General features: G+C 36.4%; 1 protein-coding gene across 1 annotated transcript; it reads right to left on the bottom strand.

Annotated features, from left to right (window-relative positions):
• Nucleotides 1-13,153: 13,153 nt before the first annotated feature.
• On the bottom strand, nucleotides 13,154-18,111 carry OTOL1 (otolin 1). The gene is made up of 4 exons (XM_039361078.1): nucleotides 17,751-18,111; nucleotides 16,113-16,202; nucleotides 14,939-15,010; nucleotides 13,154-14,052 (listed from the first exon to the last, which is right to left on the bottom strand). Exons 1-4 carry the CDS (start codon nucleotides 18,109-18,111, stop codon nucleotides 13,154-13,156), a joined length of 1,422 nt encoding a protein of 473 aa, XP_039217012.1.
• Nucleotides 18,112-22,838: the final 4,727 nt, after the last annotated feature.

Raw genomic sequence — 22,838 nt, 5'->3', positions numbered from 1 at the left:
CAAGTAGACCACAACCTACTACTTGATAAGATAGAAAAATGTGGGTTAGACAGCATCACCACCAGATGGATCCATAACTGGCTGACCGGCCGTACTCAGCGTGTGGTCCTCAATGGAACCGCATCTACATGGAAGGAAGTGTGTAGTGGGGTGCCCCAGGGCTCTGTTCTGGGCCCAGTGCTCTTCAACATCTTCATCAACGATCTGGATGAGGGGATAGATGGGGAACTCATCAAATTTGCAATGACACCAAGCTGGCAGGAATAGCCAACACTCCAGAAGACAGGCTTAGGATACAGGAGGATCTGGACAGACTTGAACACTGGGTGCTATCTAACAAAATGAAATTCAGTGGTGAAAAAAGTAAGGTTCTACGTTTAGGCAAGAAAAAACAAATGCACAGGTATAATATAAGGGTACCTTGCTAAATAGTAGTAACTGTGAGAGGGATCTTGGAGTCCTAGTGGACAATCATTTAAATATGAGCCAGCAGTGTGCTGCAGCTGCCAAAAAAGCCAACACAGTGCTAGGCTGCATTAACAGAGGGATAGAATTAAGATCACATGAAGTATTAATACCACTTTACAATGCCTTGGTAAGGCCACACTTGGAATACTGCATCCAGTTTTGGTCACCATGATGTAAAAAAGATGTTGAGACTCTAGAAAGAGTACAGAGAAGAACATCAAAGATGATTAGGGGACTGGAGGCTAAAACATATAAGGAACGGTTTCTAGAATTGGGTATGTCTAGTTTAATGAAAAGGAGGACGAGGGTGGACATAATAGCTGTGTTCCAATATCTCAGGGACTGACACAAAGAAGAGGGAGTCAAGCTATTTTCCAAAGCGCCTGAAGGCAGGACAAAAAGCAACGGGTGGAAACTAACCAAAGAGAGGAACAACCTAGAACTAAGGAGAAACTTCCTGACAGTGAGAACAATTAACCAGTGGAACAACCTGCCTCCAGAAGCGGTGAATGCTCCAACACTGGAAGTTTTTAAGAAGAAACTGGACAGCCATTTTTCCAAAATGGTATAGGATTTCCTGCCTGAGCAGGGGGTTGGATTAGATGACCTTCAAGGTCCCTTCCAAATTTAGCATTATTATCATTATGGATCATCGCACAGTCAGCCAGATGTTCAGACTGGATTTGGCATTTTGTCTACCTATCGAGTCCTTACCCAGGACCTGGGATAGGCAGATGTGGATGTTTGATGGTATTACAGATATCGTCGCGGGATTGAAGCAGTTCCTAGTAAGGCTGCCTTTTGCAATTGACTAATAGCGAATTTGTCAATGCCAATGGTGTTCAAGTGGTGCTCCAGTTGTTTTAGGATTGCACCCAGGGAGCCTATGACTATTGGTACTACCCTTGCTTGCTTTTGCCACAGTCTTTCTATTTCTATTTGTAGGTCTTTGTATTTTGTTATCTTCTCCAGTTCTTTCTCATCTATTCTGCTGTCTCCAGGCACTGCCACGTCCACTATCCAGACTTTTTTGTCTTTCTTATCGACAATTGTTAAGTCTGGGGTGTTATGTTGCAGGTGCTTGTCTGTTTGAATTCTGAAGTCCCAGAGCAGTTTAATTTTATCATTTTCTATGACTTTTTCTATTTTATGATCCCACCAGTTTTTGCTTACAGGCAAATGATATTTTTTGCAGATCTTCCAATGCACCATTGTTGCTACTTTGTCATGTCGCTGCTTGTATTCAGTCTGTGAAATCTTCTTGCAACAGCTTACCAGGTGGTCCACTGTTTCTTCAGCTTCTTTGCATAGGTGGCACTTACTGTCTGTTGCTGTCTTTTCATTATCATCATCATCATCATCATCATCATTATTATTAACCCCATTGGGCCTTATTTCAGAGAAAGTAGTGGCAAAACTACTTTACTAAACGCATTAATGGGTAGTTTGGATTCTAAACATTTCAATTCCTTCTAATTCTATTGTCATGACTTTGAGTTCAGTCCTCATAATAGAGAATGCTACTACAAGTTTCCTCTTGGCAACTTTCCTTAAATACAGCTTAAAAAACTCGTCATAGTAGCATGCAAGAAATACAGTAGTTGTTAGGTAAGAAAAACTGCTTCAAGGAACTCTTATAGGCAGGTCTTAGTCATAGGATGGGCTATTTTTAACAGCTAATGAAAGCAGACATTTTTTTCATAAGTTTCAGTGGTTCCAATTATGGCAATGGTGTTCAATTGTATATTTTAGTTCTAATTTTTCAGAAGAAGAATCCCATTGCATCATTTTGTCAGCAATCTCAGAAAGTACTCTGGAAGAGCTACAAATAAAGGTCTCTGTTTCATGCCATCAAATTTCAGCAGCAGAGTTTGAGGTATCAAGTGATAAGAAGTATCTTCATACCTTCAACCCTCCTTCTGAATTTCAAGAGTAGAGACAACGTGGATCCAGTCCCAGAATGTATAGCATATGACTTGCAGTTTGACTTGGAACTATTTAGAACAGCGGTTCTCAACCTATGGGTCGCGACCCCATTTGGGGTCGATCGACCATTTCACAGGGGTCGCCAAGCAAGGCTGTATGCCATTTTTTCCCCTTTTCCGGCTGGTACCTTACCTCCCTTGGGCTGGGCCAGCTGGTGGCCCAGCCGGTGGTCGGCCTGCTCCATCTCTGCCGCTTGCCAGGTACGCCTTGGCCGGCACAGGGGGAGGCACCATGCATGCGCAGTGCTTCCGGGCAGGGAAAGTCCTCGGCTTATGACCGGTTGGGTAGTCCTCGACTTACGACTGGTTTAGTCCTCGACTTACGACCGGTTGGGGTCATGGCATTAAAAAGGTTGAGAACCACTGATTTAGAAAGAGGAATTTAAATCTAGCATATTCTAGCTCTGCCGGAGTTCACAGGAAAGGCTGGTATAACAGAAGCAGCAACAGAAAGTCTGCCAAAATCATAACCTGGATTTTCTCAGAAGTTATTTTTTTCTTCTCAACTTCCATTTTCTGTTTTATTTTCAGGTGGCTTGAGAATTTATTTCAGGTTTCTTGTGATGGAGTTTTGAGCTTAGTTTATTGATGAAGGTAGAAAAGATGCTGCTGCTGTGTTGTTGTTTCCTGCAACACAACTTTCCATTATGCTAAAGCTTCCCTCACTGAAACCTCCCATGATTTCAGTCTAAAACTGCTTAGTGGATAACATTTTCCATGATTTGTTCTTTCTGAAGCAGGGGAAGCCAGAAAAAAGGAAGAGGAAGAGGAAGAAGAAACATTTTCTTCCCTCAAATTGTTGCTTTATCATATGGCATTAAACAAAACATCTTGCAATAGTGATGTCTAATGACTTCCATTTTGGAATCTGTACTGGACCAGTTCATTTTCTGTTTCATTTCTACTACAGGTTTACTATAAATGCAAAAACAGATGAGTGAAAAGTTAACTTCCTCAAGAAGTAAAGTGGATGTCCTCAAAGCCACATATCTTGCTCAGAAAGTCTAGTGATGAATGTTTTTGTGACTCCTCTCCCTTCCCCTTAAATAACCAGCCATACATGTAAACAATGATCTATTATTACTTTGACAGAAGCATTTGCCAGAAGGATGAGCAATCAAGGCAAAAGTATGGTGCTCATTTAAATTAATTTTGTATCTTTTCCCTAAAAATGGAAAAATAGTCTCAATCTATTCCATCTCAGTTGTAGTCGGATAGTCCATTCTTCTCTAGTTGTAAGTAAATCAGTTTCAAGTAAATAAGAGAGGAACAAAAATGAGCCTTCAAATAGGAAAGAAGGTTAACTTCAGACAAGACATAGCATTTTTTAAATCAACTAACCTTACCAAACCATAATCATCATGCATTCCAGATTTGAAAATACATGTTGGATTATAAACATCATCATAATTTGGATTAATTATGTATTATGCTTTTTGAAAACTTCTCTTTTTCAAGGGCCTATTTTCAATCCTCAAAACAATGACAGGATTCCAAAATAATTTAATTCAATTAAACTTTTCAAGTATTGAAGTTTTGAAGAGGCAAAATGGGTGGCTTTTCAAAAAAATTTCCATTGTGATGTCAAAAACAAAAATGGTGCAAAACTGATAAGGTATTCACTTTTGCTCTTTGGTGTAATCCCCAGCCTGGCCCTTCAAAAAAACTAAATACCTGGGCTACATTCAACCACCTTTGCTCAGTAATGGCCATGGCCTTTGTAGCTTTCAGAAGCCAGTTCAAAACCCAGCAGAAAGAATTGCCCATTTCTCTCCAGCAAAGGAAAAACTCTTCTTAAAGGTCTCTACTACCTGCACTTTTTCTAACTCATCAAGCATAGAACAATCTTCATGTTTATATTAAACTAGAAAGTGTCAATCATTCTTACACTTCAGTAGACCATTCCTTAGTTGTGTTGGATTGGATGTACAGTATGCAGAAGTTTTTCAAACATTGCTAAGATACTTACTAAATCCACTCTGAATATAATCAGATCAGTTCTACCTTGCTAGTTATTCTAGATATTAATTCAATAGTTTTTCTCTTTTAGAAAGCAGGAAATTTCCAAATTTGATTCCTCCCTCCTTTCTATTTAGCAAAATATTTTCCTAATTTCTTTAGGGTAGATTCCTTTTCACTGGGACTACCAGCTTGGAAATATTTAATTGGTGGATTAATCAATTTATATTTTAATAAATTTTAATGTTCATCCTAAATGGAGGTGCCACAGTTGAAATAGTCAGGCATAGCCTATGAATTTAAATCTTGGGTGGAGGGGTTCATGAATTGTAGCATGTTATTGTAATTTTGATTATAAAAGCAAAGATTACAAATAAGTTTCCAGCCAATAATAGCTAGCAGCTCTTGTTTATTATCTGCAGGGATAATTTGAAATGCTTTTAGATGGACTTGTTTCATGAGGTGTGCTCATTTTGTTTCTTCTTTCTGTTTCAGAAGAGGATGAGCTAAAACAGTTTCTGATCTTTAAACTATTTTATAGATAGTGGAAGTAGAGAAAACTTTGGGTGGGGTGTGCAGGGGAGGGTGTTAAATATTTCCTTCCCTAAAAGGAAAAGGGAGATGATGATGGATTTTAAAGGAATATTTTTAACCAAATTCTGCTGCAATTGATAGAATTGCAATCAATATCTTAGCAAGCTACTGTCACTGTCTACAGTTCCTCTGTTTGAATTGATATTGCATCATAATGCAGCATTCTAGAGGCATCGTTTAGAAAGAAAAATTGAAGTATCCTCCTTAACCTTCCATGAACCATTCAAATAGCAGCACTGGGGAAGTAGTAATCTACCGAGCCACTAGTTAAGGCTCCAATGTCACAGGGAATTGACATATCCTGTTCAATAATAGAAAAGAATTTGCACTTAAACGAAACAAAAACAACCTTATCTTGTGCTTAGAAGTTTTCTCTCTTTTTTTTGAAAATAGCAATTTCTACCTCCTTACATACTCCTATTTATTTATTTTGTGTTTATTTGTGTGACTTTATACCACCTCCATTGCAAAACTAGGTACATCGTATATCAGCAACTAGAACAATACAATAATGCGCTCGCACGAAATTATCACATACATTGTCAAAAAAATTGACCCCCAACATTCATTTGCAGTGTCATATTCTGTATCAGTGTTCTCCAGAAAAGAGCTGTTTTTTGAAGGAAAGGCTATTTCTCACAGTTTAAGTTCAACACAATAGAACAAAACAACTATGCTTCTTTATGAGAATCAGAAGTAAGAGAAATCTAGTGTTCCATCCCAGTCTACATCTGTCCTTGTTGCGTCACAAGAACAACCCCTTTTTTGTCAGTAGGCTGGAAAAACCAACTCTTTTTATTTCATAAATAGTCCTGATAAGTTTTCTCCAAAACAAAAACAACAGAATACTTTTCCAACATATAATTGGTTAAAAAAGCAAACAGAGCAGGAGTTAACCAAGAAATTCACTGGTAAAACAAACAGACCATGATCCCTTGAAGTTCTTTACAAATGGTTGCCTTCAGCAACCAGCACCGCCCACACCTTCCCTTTTTATAAAGCAGCCCCAAGAAGTGGCTTCTCAATGACTTCTCCTCCTCCCTTGGAGTTGTCATATTGACTCCCTCTGATTTGCTCTAGATAACTGCCTTGTTTATGAGTGTCTATAATTACTCCCAGCTGTGAGTCCTCAAAGTCTGACTCATCTCCCCCACACAGCTGTGTCTCATCCTGAACATGATTGGAGGGGCCAGGGTCTTCATCCGATTGTGAGTCTTGTAACTCATCAGAGCTTTCCTCCAACTCTGATGGCTCCTCCTCCTCCTCTTCTGATTCCCCGGACTCAGCTGCTGGGATCACAGGCTGGCACGGACTCACAACACCTATATTCTAAAGATATTTCTATCAAAACATTCTGGAGTATTTTAAATAAAATGTGATTTGTAGTTTTCCTGCATTATATCAAAATGCTGTTATTTTCACATGTGATAAAATAAGAATTTTTTTACATTCATCAATTAAACAGGGGAATATCAATATCACTAATAAATCTTTATTTAGTAATGCATTATCCATGATTGCATTTGCATTTTTCCTTGTTTTAGATTTGCAAAAATGAATTTAGAGACACTTTCCCATAGTCTCAAGGCAAAATCAACATAGTCTTCTAGTCTTCATAGTCTTCTATTTCATTCAGTCATTTCCACCCACATTAAAATGATATATTTTCACCAACAAATTTGCTATAATGTGGTGACCAAAACTGGATGCAGCATTCCAAAACCAAAGCTGTTGAGACTTTGGAAAAGGTGCAAAGAAGAGCAACTAAGATGATTAAAGTCCTGGAGACTAAAACATATGAAGAATGGTTGCAGGATTTGGGTATGGCTAGTCTAGAGAAAACATGGATCAGGGGTGATATGATAGCAGTATTCCAATATTTGGGGGGGCAGCCACAAAGAAGAGGGGGTCAACTTATTACCAAAGAATTTGTAGGGCAAGACAAGAAACAATGGATGGAAACTAATTAAGGAGAGAAGCAGTCTGGTACTAAGGAGAAACTTCCTAACAGTGAGAATAATTAACCACTGGAACAGCTTGCCTTCAGAAGTTGTAGGTGCTTCATCACTGGAGGTTTTTAAGAAGAGACTGGACAGTCACTTGTCTCAAATGGTATAGGGTCTCCTGCTAGAGCAGGGAGTTGGACTACAAGACCTCCAAGGTCCCTTTCAGCTCTATTCTGATTGATTTCCAGAATAAAGTTCTAAATCACATCTTATTAAGTCTCCATAATGTCCAGGAAATATGTATTCCTTTGTTTTGTTTTTCTCTGCAAGTTTAAATGATATAAATTAAGTACAGTGTTCTTGCATTTATTTTAAATAAATTATAATTAAATAATAAATTGTTTCCTCTGTAATTTATATTTGCTTACATTGAAACTGGTGTAATGGTTTTCAATCAAACTGGATTTCTTAAAAATAAATTGTCCTATGATCAATAAAGCATAAGGATGAAGATTTAAGCATGGTTAGAATCAGTAAAAAAAAAAAGATTTAGTTTGTATGCTAAAGAATAAATTAAGACATATTAAACTGTTGAAGACTCTGCTTATTGATACCAAGGACTACACACTAAGGGCAGAATTCAATAAAAAGCTAAATATCTTTAAACTCGTTCAAATAGACATAGATGAGTTAGAATCAGACTTTTTAGGCTCACTTTTGTTTAGACTCTATCCAGAAAAATTGATGTAGCAAATAAGTTGGGACTAACTTTCTTCTCCTGTTTTGACCATCTATTTTTAGTCCGGGGAAGGATATTTATCCATCATTTCTCTGTTGACTGGATGCATTAAATTCAGGGGAAATAAGAAACATAAAAATAATACCTGTGAAATTGGTAACTGAATAACAAACAATTAAAAAGAAACTATAAAAACTATAAAAAGTAAAATGGAACAATAAAAAAAACTTTAAAGGTTATAAAGAAGGGGTTATAAAGAAATTATATGGAATTTCACAATTAGGTTGCTGTGAGAGCCTGAGTTTCATCAATCTAATATCTCTAAGTGTAAGCATAAGAGATATAAAGCAGAGGCTTCAATGATTAGGCTTCAATGATACATCTGTAATGAGACTTTCACTGTCCTTGGTGAACCAGTGATAAAGGAATTCCATTCTTGAAACAAGCACCCATTTGCACTGAACTGAAACAATAATTCAGGACTGACAATACAGCACTTGCAGACCCCACTGATCACTAGATCCAAAAATACTGTATATACTTCTTTTAATAAAAAAAAACAGAACTATCATCAAATCTTTGCTGATTCAATGGTCTCGTAAGATTTAAAGAAAAAGATTTGGTGATATAATTTGCTCACTCATTCAGACATAAGTGCCCTAAAAGAAAATTCTGGTGGCCTTAAAAGATTGCCAAGCAAAAATCAGTCAGGATTGTCAGGGAAAGTAGAGAAGATGAAGGAGTGGAGAATGAAACTGTGGCCAATCAACACACAGTAATCTTCTTTTTTTATTTTATAAAAATTATTGTGGGTAGTCTGTACAGAGCTGTAACATACAAATAGTCCTTGACTCAAAACCATTCATTTAGTGACTGTTTGAATTTACAACAGCACTGAAAAAGGTGGCATACAACTGGGTTTGCACGTATGACTGTTGCAGCATTCCTTTGATCATGTGATCAAAATGTCAGCGCTTGACAACAAGCATGTATTTACAATGGTTGCAGCATCCCAGGATCATGTGGTGGCCATTTGCAACCTTCCTAGGAGGCTTCTGAAACTACAGTCAATGATGAAAGCCGGATTCACTTAACAACCACCTGATTCACTTAACAACTGCAGTGACTCATTTAATAATTGCAACAAAAAAAAGACTATAAAATCAGCACGAGTCACTTAACAACTACTTCACTTAGCAACAGAAATTCTGGTTCCAATTGTAGTCATAAATCCAGGCTTTATCTATTGCACAGAGTTTCAGTCACAATCAACATCTTGACTTTACTTTACGGAAGCCTCTGTTATGGAGCCATGTATGATTCCTATAAATTATAATGGAATTAGATGATGGCATTCAATGAATTAACAACTGATGATGAAAGCATTCAGATAGTAGATTGATTGTATTGGGCTCAAGAACAGATAACAATAATCCATTGGAAAAATAAGGAACAGGTTAAATTTAGAAGAGGAAAGCAATAAGCATCTTATCTTATCAGATAAAATAATAAAGGATAAAGACATTTTTACTTACAACAAAGATCAGAATTCTAAAAGCAATCTTTCCCCAGTGGAAAAGTATGTGGTTGTGAATGCTGGCTACTGAGAAAGATTGAAATTTGAATTAGAGATCTGGACTTGTTAATAATAAGTTTGTACCATGGGCTACAAGAAGAACCAATAAATGGGCCTTGAGAAAAAATAAAAACTGAAGACAGTTGAGACAATGATCAGCAAGCAGAAATTCATAAACTTTGAACATGAGATATAAGAAGGTGATGAACTACGGGTGGAAAAAGTCAGTTCTGCTTGGCAAACCTGAGAGCTGTAAAAGAAAGAGAAGCAATGGATAAGATGGATGGACATATCAGGCACATCCCTTGAATGTCCTTGGAAGAAATACAGAATGTCACAGATATAGATAAAGTTAGAAAATATCTGCCCGTACAATTACCAAAAGTCAGACCCAACTAGATTGTATCTAATATTGTTGCTTTGCAGCACAGTCAGTTTCTTTCTTACTTATATACTTACAGGTCCTTATCTAAATATTTCTTTTAAAAGAAAAGCTGACAGTTCAGGGAATGGAGCCTTTCAGTCCCAAACATTGCTTGCCCATGGCTGCAGCTATGTTAGTTATATTATGGTGGGTCACTTCCATTCAAAGTTTAAATCCATTGGGTTTTTTTCAAGTATAGTTTGTAGAGCAAGGATGAAGACTTGATGAGAAATTGGTAAATGCTATGACAGAACATACATTTATAAAACTATCTATGAGAGGCTTAACAAGTTTGGGCTATACCATATTGTTTGATTCCATTTACTTAGGATGGTATGTGAAGTTAGCCAACACTTTCAGGCATAGTGTAGCAATGTAGCACAGCTTTGTTGGTTTCGGGAGTGGACCATGGTAAATATGAACTAGAGAGAAAACTCTTCCTAAATCACTGCTTGATGCAACCATTTCATTGGGTATGTAGCCCTCAGAAAGGTGTCTTAGCCAACCTAGCTGTTGTGTCTTGATTGTCCAGAGGGAATCCTTAGAAGGCCAATTCACATTGTTCTTAGAATTTTCTTAGAGTCATGGTTGTAGATTCATGGTTCAAATTTTGCACAATTATGGAGACCCTGAAACTTAATAAACTATTATAAGGCCATGAAAGTTTATATAGACCTACCAAGATGTCATCCCAATACTCAAAGGATTCCATAAAAAGGAGTATTGTTTATTTATTTCATTTTCCTAACCAAAATAAAAACAGTCCTTCTTTTATACATTTACACTCCCTGAAACAAAATTCTGTTTTTCCACCTGCCAGTATAGTTATCAAAATAGAGATTTATTAAGGTCAATCATTATTCATGGTTTGCATCTCAGTAGAAATTATTTCTTAGTGGAAAGGTTTTGATGAAAGGAGGGGAGATCTTCAAAGTGAGTTTCCTCAGACTGGGAATTGAAATCACCCATAAGTGATGGAAATTACATTTTTTTAAATGGATCAAACTAGTACCGGCAAAGTGGGCTTATTATCAAAACCAGTTCCAGGTTTTCCTCCGTACATCTTGGCTGTTGAAACCTGTATTGTAGTGCACAGTTGGGGCACCACAAACTTTGAGAATTCTTGTAAAGTACCAATTGAACTGTAATTATTAGTTTTCTTTAAATTTGTCATAATTAAAAGTTATCCTATATATAATTAATACTTGGATTTTAATCTATATACCATTTTAATTATACTTAAAACTTGTTTTTAATTATTAAAGTGAAAACTACAACCCAATTAAATCATTAATTTTGTTCATGGGGATACACAAATCCATTTGTCATTTCAGTGGGAGATGTCACAATGTTGCAGGACCACTGCCTTAAATAATGAGAAACAAGATGTCAAATGAGAATTTTATGAAGGGCAGATATCAAATAATGTTTTCATGGTTTTTGTATACATAAAAGACAAGTAGCAAAATATATAAAGAAAAGGAAGAGAGAAAATAAGAGGAAAAAATGCAAAAAACGATCCAGTTAAAATATAATAATTAAAGAAGTGACTTCTGCCCTTCTTTAGAGCAAATAAACTAATTATCTTTCTCCTTCCTTAGCATTACAATAATTCCTTCAGTCTCTTATTCAACCCCATCATCAAGACTAGAAATTACTGTTTCACTTGTTTACATCTCTAAAATAAGTCAATTTTGCCAACTTTGCTAACCCTGCCATCTTCACAATCTGTTCTTCCATTGTAGGTATTTCAATTTTTTCCATTTCTGCACATATTACAATTGTTCAAAAATGCACTTAACATGTATATAAAATAAGAAAAGTTCTGGTCCCTTAAACATCTTTGTTGCTCTTCTCTACACTCTTTTCAGAGTCTCAACTTCTTTGTTATGTCATGGCAACCAAAACTGGATACAATATTCCAAATGTGGCCTAACCTTACTATGGTATATATGAAATGGTAAGTTCAATCCTTCTGCCCTTAAAAATATAAAAAATTCAGTCTGCTGACCACCAAGAATGTTTTGCTCTTATCAGGCATTTAAATGGAGCAGACTTTCTTTGTCCACTTATTGTTGATGTAACCTCAGTTCCTACATTGATAAGGATTCAGGAGATAGTTTTATATCTAGCCACCTGCAAGGTTCATCTTTATCAGTGAACAGACCCATCAGAATTATCTGCTAGTTTACACAAAGACAATAACAAAGAAAATGAGGACAGCTCCATCCTAATGTGTGTTGGTGATATATTGCTGTACCCAGGAAACTGTTCAATTTCTGGGTTTCTTTGAATTCCATCCTTTTTCATTTTAATGCCTCTTACTAAGGAAACTTAATGAGAATTTTGCTTGGAAAGGAACAATTTCAGTATATTGGAGAGGTTAAGAGCTTGACATCTGCTTTCTGGGAACAGTGGGATTTATTGTCAAGCAGATATAAGTGACAGAGTTGGAGAAGGCTGTTGTTATGATAATCAATTGTATGTAAGTAAGCTATCATCTGTAAGCTATCAACTTACTTTATCTTTGGGACAAAGTATATAGCTACATACAGCAGCAATATTTTTTAAACCATTGAAGTTTCAGAAGAAGTTATAAAATTAGGAAAAATCAGAATACCAAAAAAATGTTGATTATTAATTCAACTCAAAGTTTCTAGGCATGGAAAAGAATCTTCCATATGAATCAGGAAGTAAAATAAAATTATACATTAACAGGTGGGCATAAAGCTTTATCAACATTATTATTATATATAAAGAAAAATTCAGGCCTCCCAAATATATATAGACTTGTCCACACATTTATATTTCAAATCACTGTTTTTCAGTTGGTTTAATTCACATCTCTGGCTGCCCAAGAAAAAGCACAAGCACTCATTTTACTTTATTATATACCACACCACAAGATACAATTTATTTAAATGAAAAAAGAATTTGAAAAGTAGATATACGCTTTCTTTTAATAAACTGATTCAATTTCTACAGCAAATGTTTGTTCCATTAGGCTACCATTTAATTTTTATTGACAGACAATCTCAATTTCACCAAAGTGACTGATAGAAATAAATATTTTAATAACATTTAGCTATTAAATGTAGGTGCTTCTGGATAAAATGATATTGTTATTTTAAAACAATATCATCTTTTTCAAAATTATACGCATACTATGGTGTAATTTTAATTAGCTAATGACCATAGAAATAAAATATGAAATCTTTCTGGAGATGTTTCCCTGTCCATTGCCCAAATACATTTCTATAACAGTTTCTCCTAAAGCAATTCAAATTATTGCAGATTAAATGCCCTCTGTTTTAAATAACTTCCATTAGTTAATGTCTTGAAATTGTGAGTTGGGTAATGAAATACGGTTCCTTATTTTGGGTAGTGAAATATGGTTCTTTATGATAAACAAGACAGAAGGGAGACCTTTCTCGGCACTTTGTTCATATCTACATGCTATTCTTATAGCAGAGTGTCAAATATTTCATCAGGATATAAGAGGAAGCCTGAAAATATGCTGTCATCTTCAGCACTAACATAAACCCCGTTCCAATCCCTTGTGACTTCTAGCCACACTTGGTCCCCTGCATTTAACTTCAGAATGGTAAGGAAGGAAGCCTGGTCTATCTCCTGGCCATAGAGCGTCTCCCGACTTCTGATCATCTTCTTGTTCTGACAGACTATACTGATGCGGGCAGGACGTCCGCGTATTGTCATATGATAGGAGAAGACATAAGCCCCAGCAATGCTGCAATTAAATTTCCCTGTCAATGGATTATAATGTTCCTGGTTGTTGTACAGTATCTTATCAAACTTAATAGGCAGGTTTGGGGGTGGGAAAGGTTTGGATAGACCAACACTAAATGCTGATCTGGGGAGGGTTGGAGTCTCACCTTTTGGACCTTTTGGACCTCTTGAACCTTTTTTACCAGGAGCCCCTCTGATTCCTTTGAAACCGAGACTTCCTTTCACCCCTGGAGGCCCCATCAACCCAATTGGACCTTGGTCTCCTTTGTCACCCCTAATTCCAAGTTCCCCCTTTTCTCCCTTTTGTCCATCCTCCCCGTGCCCACCTTCCACTCCTATGTCTCCTTTAATGCCCTTTTCTCCTTTTGGCCCAACATCACCCTTCTCTCCTCTTTCTCCTTTTTCCCCTGGATCCCCCAAATAGCCTTTTTCACCAATGTCCCCCTTTTCTCCTTTTTCCCCATTTTCTCCATCAACACCTGGTAACCCCAGTTCCCCCGTGTCTCCCTTCTCTCCTTTGGTGCCATTCTCACAATTTTCTCCCTTGGAGCCCTTTTGACCTTTGACTCCAGGAAGACCATGGTTTCCTTTATCTCCTTTAAATCCAACTTCACCTAAGAGTATTAAAGACAGAAGTAAAAGGTTAAAAGGAAAAACATCAAGCAACATCATGCTCCAGTTCATGCATCAGCTCTAAATTGCCAGGTCCCTTATTATTACATAAATGGCATTTGCCAATTCCCATCATCATAATTACTTAGTTTTTAAGTCCTTCACTTTCAAAGACATCAGTATAGAAGAATAATACTATGTAGATATGGGCATGAGACATGCAAGTATACAAGTATATCTGTGAAGGAATTATTGGTTGTAACAGGTGTGTGTTGGAAAAGGTAGTCATCCACTATGGAAAGGAGTCCAACATCTTAATAATGACTACATGACTACATTTAAATATGACATACTGTATTTTTGTGCAATTTTAAAATGGATATGTCAGACAAGCATCAGAATATAGAAAAGGCCTTTTTAAAATATTTAATACATACCCAACCCTATGAGAAAAACACTATCCATCCATCGTGTTGATAATAAGAGTGATAATGAATAATCCCATAATAATGGTACTTCATTAAAATATTCCAAAGGTATTTAAGCTTGAAAATAATAAAAGTAGGATCTTCTCCAGTGGCTCTCAGCCAACCATCATTATGCTGAAATAACTCTAATCAGGATATGCTGTCTCAAAAATTTCTGAAGGAAACTAGAAGATGTTATGTAACTTTATGAGGAAATGGCTATGATAATCTGTTTTCAAGGAAGACTGTTAACTAAAATATAATGTTTACTTCCCCAGCACAAATATCTAATCCAACCCCCAACTTACTATCCTGCAGATGAATTGAACTCCATTGTTTCCAACCATCTTAACTTTTTCCAAATGAGAATTCTCATAGATACTTTATTGCCTTGTTTTTTCTCAAAAGTTATGCAGCATACCTGGTTCTCCAGGTCTGCCTGGATATCCTGGGAGTCCATTTGCTCCTTGATCACCATGTTCTCCTTTATCTCCTATGACATTGTTCCCAAAATATAAAGTATATGTTAACTGTTAATGTACATTCACCATCTCAGGATTGACTTTTTTTAATAATTTCTCAAAGTGCAGCCTGAAGCAAAAGTTGAGTTGTTTTGAATAGGCCTTCTCAATGCTGCTGCTGCCTCCTCCCCTTCATCTTCATCATCATCATCATCATATCCTCACTTAGGAGGTACTACAAAAAGAATTATAGCTCTTTGTTTTGCAGGGATAGAACATTTTGGAAATATAAGTTTATATTAACTTCCCACTCTTAAAGGATAATCAAGAAATAATGGCTGCCAGTTTGCTTCTGAGTCCGATTCAAGGTGTTGGTTATCACCTTTAAAGTCTTTCATGGCATGGGTCCAGGCTAGTTGAGGAATGGGCTCATCCCAATGGGATTGGCCTGTTCCACCCGGATAGCTCCTTTGGGGCCTGCTGCATAACCCATCAGCCAAGGAAATTCAGCTGGTAGGATCCAAAAATAAAACTTTTTCTGCCATGGTTCCTGCCCTCTAGAATATCTCCCCCCTCTGCCCGGTGATCAAATCTTATTTGGCCTTCCAAGAGGCCTTGAAAATGTGACTACGCCAATTAGCCTAGGACCCAATAAAGATATGACACATTGTAGGGGGCTGGTGGAGTAGAGAATACCTCACCTCTTCCTTGTGCGCGCTTTGTTCCTTCCATCTCCGTCTTTCTTAGATTTATTTTAATTGAATTTTTAAATTAAGATCTCTATTTTTTAATGGTTTATACCATAATTTATTCCTTGTCTGTAAGCCACCTAGAATTGTCTTTGGCAAGATGGGCAGCATATAAGTTGATCAATAAATAAATGGGAGAAGGTGACCAAAGTCAGAAATCAAAGATAATTTTTATTTTTTCCTTGGAAGGTTTTTACCCTCATTTGTTGGGGAACTACTTCTAATTAGGGCACCTCATCCCATGTTTTAGTTCTGCTTTCTTTATCCCCTTCAATAGGTCAGCTAAATACATGAAAGTTCACTTCTTACATTTGGAAAATATTGCTACAGTAATCCAGTCCATGGTGGTGGTGATTGTTTTTAAGAATTTTAATATTGTTCTTACCTTTGTTTCCTTTGAATCCTTTTGATCCTGGCAATCCAGGAGTTCCTGGTAGACCAGGACGGCCTTTTTCTCCTACTTCTCCTTTAAGTCCTTTTTTTTAAAAAATGGAATGTATATATTTGAAAAGATTTATATGTTACAGAATTAAATACAATGTCTTTAATACAGTTATTTAGTTTTGCTGTCATAAGTCTTTGGATTCTTTTTTTATATTGTTATTACTACAAATAGTCCTCAACCATTCATTTAGTGACCATTTGAAATTACAACAGCACTGAAAAAAATGACATCACCATTTTTTTCACTTATGACCATTGCATCATCCCCATGGTCACCTGATCAAACTTCAGACATTTGGCATATTTGTTCATATTTAGGACAGTTGCATTGTCTCAGGGTCATATGATCATCTTTTTGTGAACTACTGACAAGTAAAGTCAATAGGGAAGCCAGATTCACTTAATAGCCATGTTACTAACTTAACAATTACAATTATTCACTTAACAGCTGTGGCAAGAAAGGTCATAGAAGGGGTCAAAACCCACTTAGCCACTGTCTTGCTTAGCAATAGAAATTTGGAGCTTGTAAGTCAAGGACTATGTGTACTATTAGTACAATTTGCTACCTATAGACTAGGAAGACTACCTTTGAAGTAATTATTTTGTGTTACTGTTGTTGAAAATCAACAACAAACTTTGAAAGCCACTGATAGCTCTTCACCATGAAAAATAGATAAAACTGCTCAAATTAAAGAGGAGCAAAGTCAACTTTTTGTTTTTGAATAGTTACCCACTTTATCTGCTGTTATGCTGCTTCTTCCCCACACCCATCCTAGAACTTACACAGAGTTCTAAAACAGATTCATAGCCTCCACCTGTTGCCGAAAGTGGGGGGAGACAGTTAGTTCATACCTTGCTAATAGATGCATTATAGAATTTCATATTCATGTTGGTTTAGATTTTCCTTGATAAGAATCTAAGAACAGAAGAAGAATTTTGCTTTTCGAATCCAAAAATTGATTGATTTTTTTTTATACTAGTTTAGGACCTTCTGATTCAGCATGGACACCCTGGCTGTACCTCTGCTAGCTTTCCAGAAGAACATGTTTTTTACTTGGACTTCTATGGTAACTCAAGAAATATATGTTTGATTTAAGGAGCAGTAACAGAGTAGAGGGCTGCATCTTTAAGAGGCAGTCAAGAGGTAAGGCCACTATGCTACATATGAAACACCTTTGCTTGGCTTGAATACAGCATAATTCTAAATCAGGCCAATGGCCCAACATAATCAGGCCAATGGCCCAATAATCCAACATTCTAACTGATATTGTAATCAGTCAGGATGCATTCAGAAAGAAAATTCATAAATGAATCAGAAGTTGAACATCCACTTCTACCATTGCTTCCTATCAACTGATATTTAAAGCAATATGCTTTTAGAACATTCATTAAGTCTAGCAGCTGCTGACAATCTGTTTCTCCTGTCCTATTTAGAATATCTAAATTAGTAAATCATAAATTTGAAAGTGAGAAATTCCACAAGTAAACAGTTGCTATTTATGCTGGTTTAGGACTGTAGCAAGGATTGGATTGGGATTGGGATTGGAATTGGAATTGGATTGGATTGGATTTTCTGTACCTGGCAATCCTGTTTCTCCAGGTTCCCCTTTCTCCCCTGGAGTTAAAACACAACAATCACAGCAGTTAAAAAAGAAGTCCGAAGAGTCCAGAGTAAAGTTTTCAAATGGGAAGAGTGTGATGGCTGTTCTGGAGGCATAGTGTGGCGTAGACAATTCTGTTGTGACATCGTTCTTTTCAGGTATTTCAGTGAGGAGGCTGTCTTCTGTGGGGGCTGCATCAGAAGCATCTGGGTTCTTGGTGGTTTTCATCTCAATAGCTTTTACTTTAGTAAACTTTGGAAATGGGGTGCTTTTACCCTCAATAGTAAGGTCAGCAATTGTTGTTAATAGAAGGATGCAGGACCAGATCAGGCACCACATTTTTGCGGCTGTAGGAACAGTTAATGCAACAGTATATCATAACTTGAATATTTATACATCCTATATTTTTACTTCTTAAGTTGTGTAAACAAACTATTAAAAGACAGGGCAATAAGGATGGTTCTTTTTGTTGCAATACACAGTTCAGCATCCTTGTTTCAGCCATTGTGCAAAATTGAGCTAAGTTATGCTAAAACATCTAAATCTGAAAGCATTATTTCCAATAAAAAATAATGTGAATGCATAGATGTGATTTCCCCCTTTTTCTTTTATTTCATTTGCTTTTTTAGTGTATGGTCTTTTCAGTTCTTTATGTTTTACTCCTTTTGATGAAATAACCAGCTAACATACACATGTCCTGTGTCCAATTTCCTATTTAGATTAAAATTCAGTAGGGACTCATATAATGCCAAGGATGAATGCTGAGCCATTCCAGCTAATTAAAACTGTACCCATTCTCTTCTTTGTGTACACGCTTCATACATCTCTAATAATGGCCCATACCTAAGCAGATGTCTGGGAACAGTTAAAACAAATATGGTCACATGTTACGATTACTCATCTCTTTCTTTTTCATGCTCTTATGGAATTACTCTTCCATAAGGTGATTAATAGCAAAATTACTAACTACCAAATATGTTGACTTCATTTTTAGCATTTAGCATCCCATAAGAATTTAAGTCTATGTGCCACCCTCATTTCATCTGTTACTGTAGCATTAGGTCAATTGGCCATGTTTTCCTCAAGCAAAGAATGAAAATCCTACAACTGTTTGACACACTCAGAGCAATAAATCCAGGCCTAGCTTTGACAGCCATATTACATGTCAAGTTTATTTTCATACTGAACAGAGAGAAATAGAAAAGTGTTAATCCTTGATTTACAACCAAAATTACATTCAAAATTTCTGTTGCTAAGTGAGTGAGTTGTTAAGTGAGTTTTGCCCCATTTTATGAGCTTTCTTGGCATAGTTGTTAAGTGAATCACTGCAGTTGTTAAGTTAGTAACATGGATTGTTAAATGAATCTGGCTTCCCCATTGACTTTGTTTCTCAGAAAGGCACAAAAGATGGCCCCAGGACACTACAACGGTCATAAATATATGCCAGTTGCCAAGCATCCAAAATCTGATCACATGACCATAGGAATCCTGCAGTGATTATAAGTGTGAAAAATTGTCATAAGTCATTTTTTTCAGTGCCGTTGTAACTTCAAATAGTCATTAAATGAACTGTTGTAAGTTGAGAACCACCTGTATATGGAAAGAAAATATGGAACCAATACAGCAAATGGTGAACTAATAAAGCTGAAATTACTCTTGGCAGTTTGTCATCTTGTATTTTTGGGTCTCAGTCAACAGTCACCAACTCTACCCTCTGGCCTCTACCTGTTCAATGGAAAGGTGATATTCATACATTGAGATATGCTTGGACTCTCCATGTAATCAAAACCTCTATTTCAAAACCTTCCTAACTGCATAGAAAGTCTTTATTGTAAGGAAACATAATCAGGCTGAGAATAAGTGCAAAATGACCAGAAGAGAAAATCGGTTTGCCACTAGATTTTAATAGATTTGTCTGTATCTGTATCACACTAGTATAGAACACGCCCAAGGTAAGTTAATAAGGCAAACCTGTCTAACTTTCAGTGAGTTGCCCATGCCACAGAAAAAACTAGTTGTACTTTTGGGTAACAAGACCATATATTCTTACACTAAACCAGGTGTTTCCAAACTTGGCAACTTTAAGTCTTGTAGACTTCAACTTCCAAAATTTCCAGAAATCTGGGAGTTGAAGTCCACAAATCTTAAAGCTGCCAGGTTTGGAGACCCCAGCACTAAAATATAACATAGAACCTATATGCAAAGTCAAGGAAGGAAGGTTTGAGTAGGATGGAGGTCTTCAAATCCCATTCTATTTGGAGCTATGGATGCAATAATATTCACTACCCTTCAAAATGGTTCCTTTTAGATCATGGGTGTCAAACTTGATTGTGTCATATGACATATCATGATGTTTTTTGCCTCTGCAGAGCATGACGTATCCAGCCCATGTCTGACAGTTTGACATGCCTGTCTTAGATGATCTTCTTTGGTGACAAGAATTCCTATAACAATACAGTCATAGAAATAGCTAAATGGACACTTTTATCAAAATAATATTCTTCTGTGTCATATCAGACTTTTCACATCTTTGCTTTGGATTAAAAATGGATGGAGAAATCCACATTTTTCAAGGAAATCATTTCATATCTATCTCAGAAAAGGTATATATGATACATGATATAATAATGTATCAATCATTCTTTATAAGGAGTAGAAATATTTATCCTATGCAAGATCAAATACAAAAATCCAGCCATTATCTACTGATGATGAAAATGTTGTCACTCTAATATTACTAATAACAACTTTAAAAACTTTGTGGATGAGCGAGAACTTTTTCTTCTGCTATATAAGCCTGCGTGAACAGGAACATTCTGAGAGCCAAAAAAATTTCAGAGCTCATTTAGAGCACTACAGAGCTGAATAACAATGAGATGATTTCATAATAACTATCAGGTCAAGCTTAATTACACACATTAAAAGTTTTAATAGGAAGCAAATTTAGATGCTTGTAACTCAATGCAATAGGAAGATATTTAATTGGGCTATAACGTATTCTGCATATTCATGAGATTTCATATAGATTTGCTTATCACAAGATGAGTATTGTGAGACTAAACCAAATAACTAGCATATTACCTCATGGGCTTTCCAGAGACTCCCCATGGTTAACTAAATCAAAGTAACAAAAAGTAGTTTCACTCAACCAATAGACAACCCATTTATATGATAAGGTATCATTGGGGAAATCACCTCCAGCTTAAAGTCTTAGTAAAACTCATTAGGCAAAAGAGTTAACTGCATCTGTGACTGGTGGCTCCTCATTCAAATGAAATGCATCTGGAACAATATAGAAAAGAAATGTATGTTTGTTTTAAATCTCTCTCTCTCTCTCTCTCTCTCTCTCTCTCTCTCTCTCTCTCTCTCTCTCTCTCTCTCTCTCTCTCTCTCTCTCTCTCTCTCTCTCTGAGGGTTCCAAATGCATTCACAGCTTGCCTTGAGCAGCCTAGCTATATGCTCCAAATGTTGTCAAAATGTCCATTCGAAGCCACTCACATTATCACTGAAAATATAAATTGGAATTGTATGGGACTGGATGCTGTGCACTCCTCTTCTCAGAAAGAAAGGACCCTTGTAAGTATACTATCCTATGTGCAGGTGATGTCTTCATACTAATTGAATAGGTCATTAAAAACTTGGGAGATGCCATCATGCATATAGTAGCATAAACACAATATATGTTCTAGGTTACTGACGTTGTATACCAAAAATGAGGGTAAGGAATGATCCTGGTTTATGGTACTAAATTTTGAGTTTGAAGAAATGTAAACTAGGACTGCATCTGCATACTCTTAACTTGCTTGGTTAATGCATTTTCTTAGGAAAGACTAAATAATTATCCATAAACTAGCACAATGAGTTGAGTTCCCATAACTCAATATAGCCTAGAAGCCTTTACTCAAGTTAAGCATGTTGTGTGAATACAGCCAATCATAATAAACACTGAAACAGAATTAATAAAATATAATCTGATCAAACTCCATTTTTATCTATTTATTAGTCAGGCTTGTGAATTTATGGTTCACAATGTCAAACATACTTCAACAATCATATATGTTTGCACTCCACCTATTTAAAGGATCAGGTAGATTTTGTATGCTTGTATGATTTGTATTGTTGGCAATGTTTTTTTTTTTTAAACTGACTGATAGTTTGCATTTTAGGTTTTTTTTAAACAAAAATATAGAATACAATCATTCAAAGATTGATCAGGTCTTTTGTACATTCATTTCATTATCACCTGGAAATCCCAAAGTGCTTTTCCAAAAGACAACTCTGAACTGATCTGAAGAAGCTTCTTGGCTGAGAAGCAAAACAGTTTCAAGGAAAACAAAACCAGGAAAGTCCAGTTGCCTTTTGGAACAACCATGATCTGGATGATTAAGAATCTCCATAGACATATCTGTTCTACTGTGTAGAATAATTAACGAGTTGGATCCTTAAATCACAGGGGGAAGGAAGGAAGGAAGGAAGGAAGGAAGGAAGGAAGGAAGGAAGGAAGGAAGGAAGGAAGGAAGGAAGGAAGGAAAAGTTCTTAAAACAATCTTCCCAAAAGAAAATTAGAAAAAAAATTGCAAGCATATACAAAAATCCTATATAATACTCAGCTCCTCCCATACACAAATGGTTATATTTGTCACATAACCATTGAAAAAAGAAAAGGGGTACCAAAATAAGAAGAACGAAAAGAAAGAAATGGGGGGGGGAATCAAAACCAGACACAGATTAGGCAAGGGAAAAGGGAAAGCAAAGAGAACAAATAAGAGAAAAGTTCTGCTTGGGTGATTTGTTCACACAGTGTATAATACTCTGTGTCCAAGTAATAGTGACCATCTCCTCACATTTGTAAAACTGCAGAATAACATTAGTGAATTGCCATTTGATTCAGACATAGTATGATTGAATGCAGGATGATTGTAGCATGACTATGTTGGATCCAATGCTACATGGTTTGCATAAATAGCACATCAATAATTCTGTTCTCTTCTAGTGCTGTTATCCTTAGAAAAAATGTCTTTGTGTGCATGTATGTTTAATGTATTTGAGTTTAGGAGCAAAATGGT

This window comes from Crotalus tigris, unplaced genomic scaffold, assembly GCF_016545835.1.
Source record: "Crotalus tigris isolate CLP2741 ecotype Arizona unplaced genomic scaffold, ASM1654583v1 scf7180000019200.1136910, whole genome shotgun sequence".
Classification (NCBI taxonomy): domain Eukaryota; kingdom Metazoa; phylum Chordata; class Lepidosauria; order Squamata; family Viperidae; genus Crotalus; species Crotalus tigris.
This window is presented reverse-complemented; position numbering and strand designations above follow the sequence as displayed.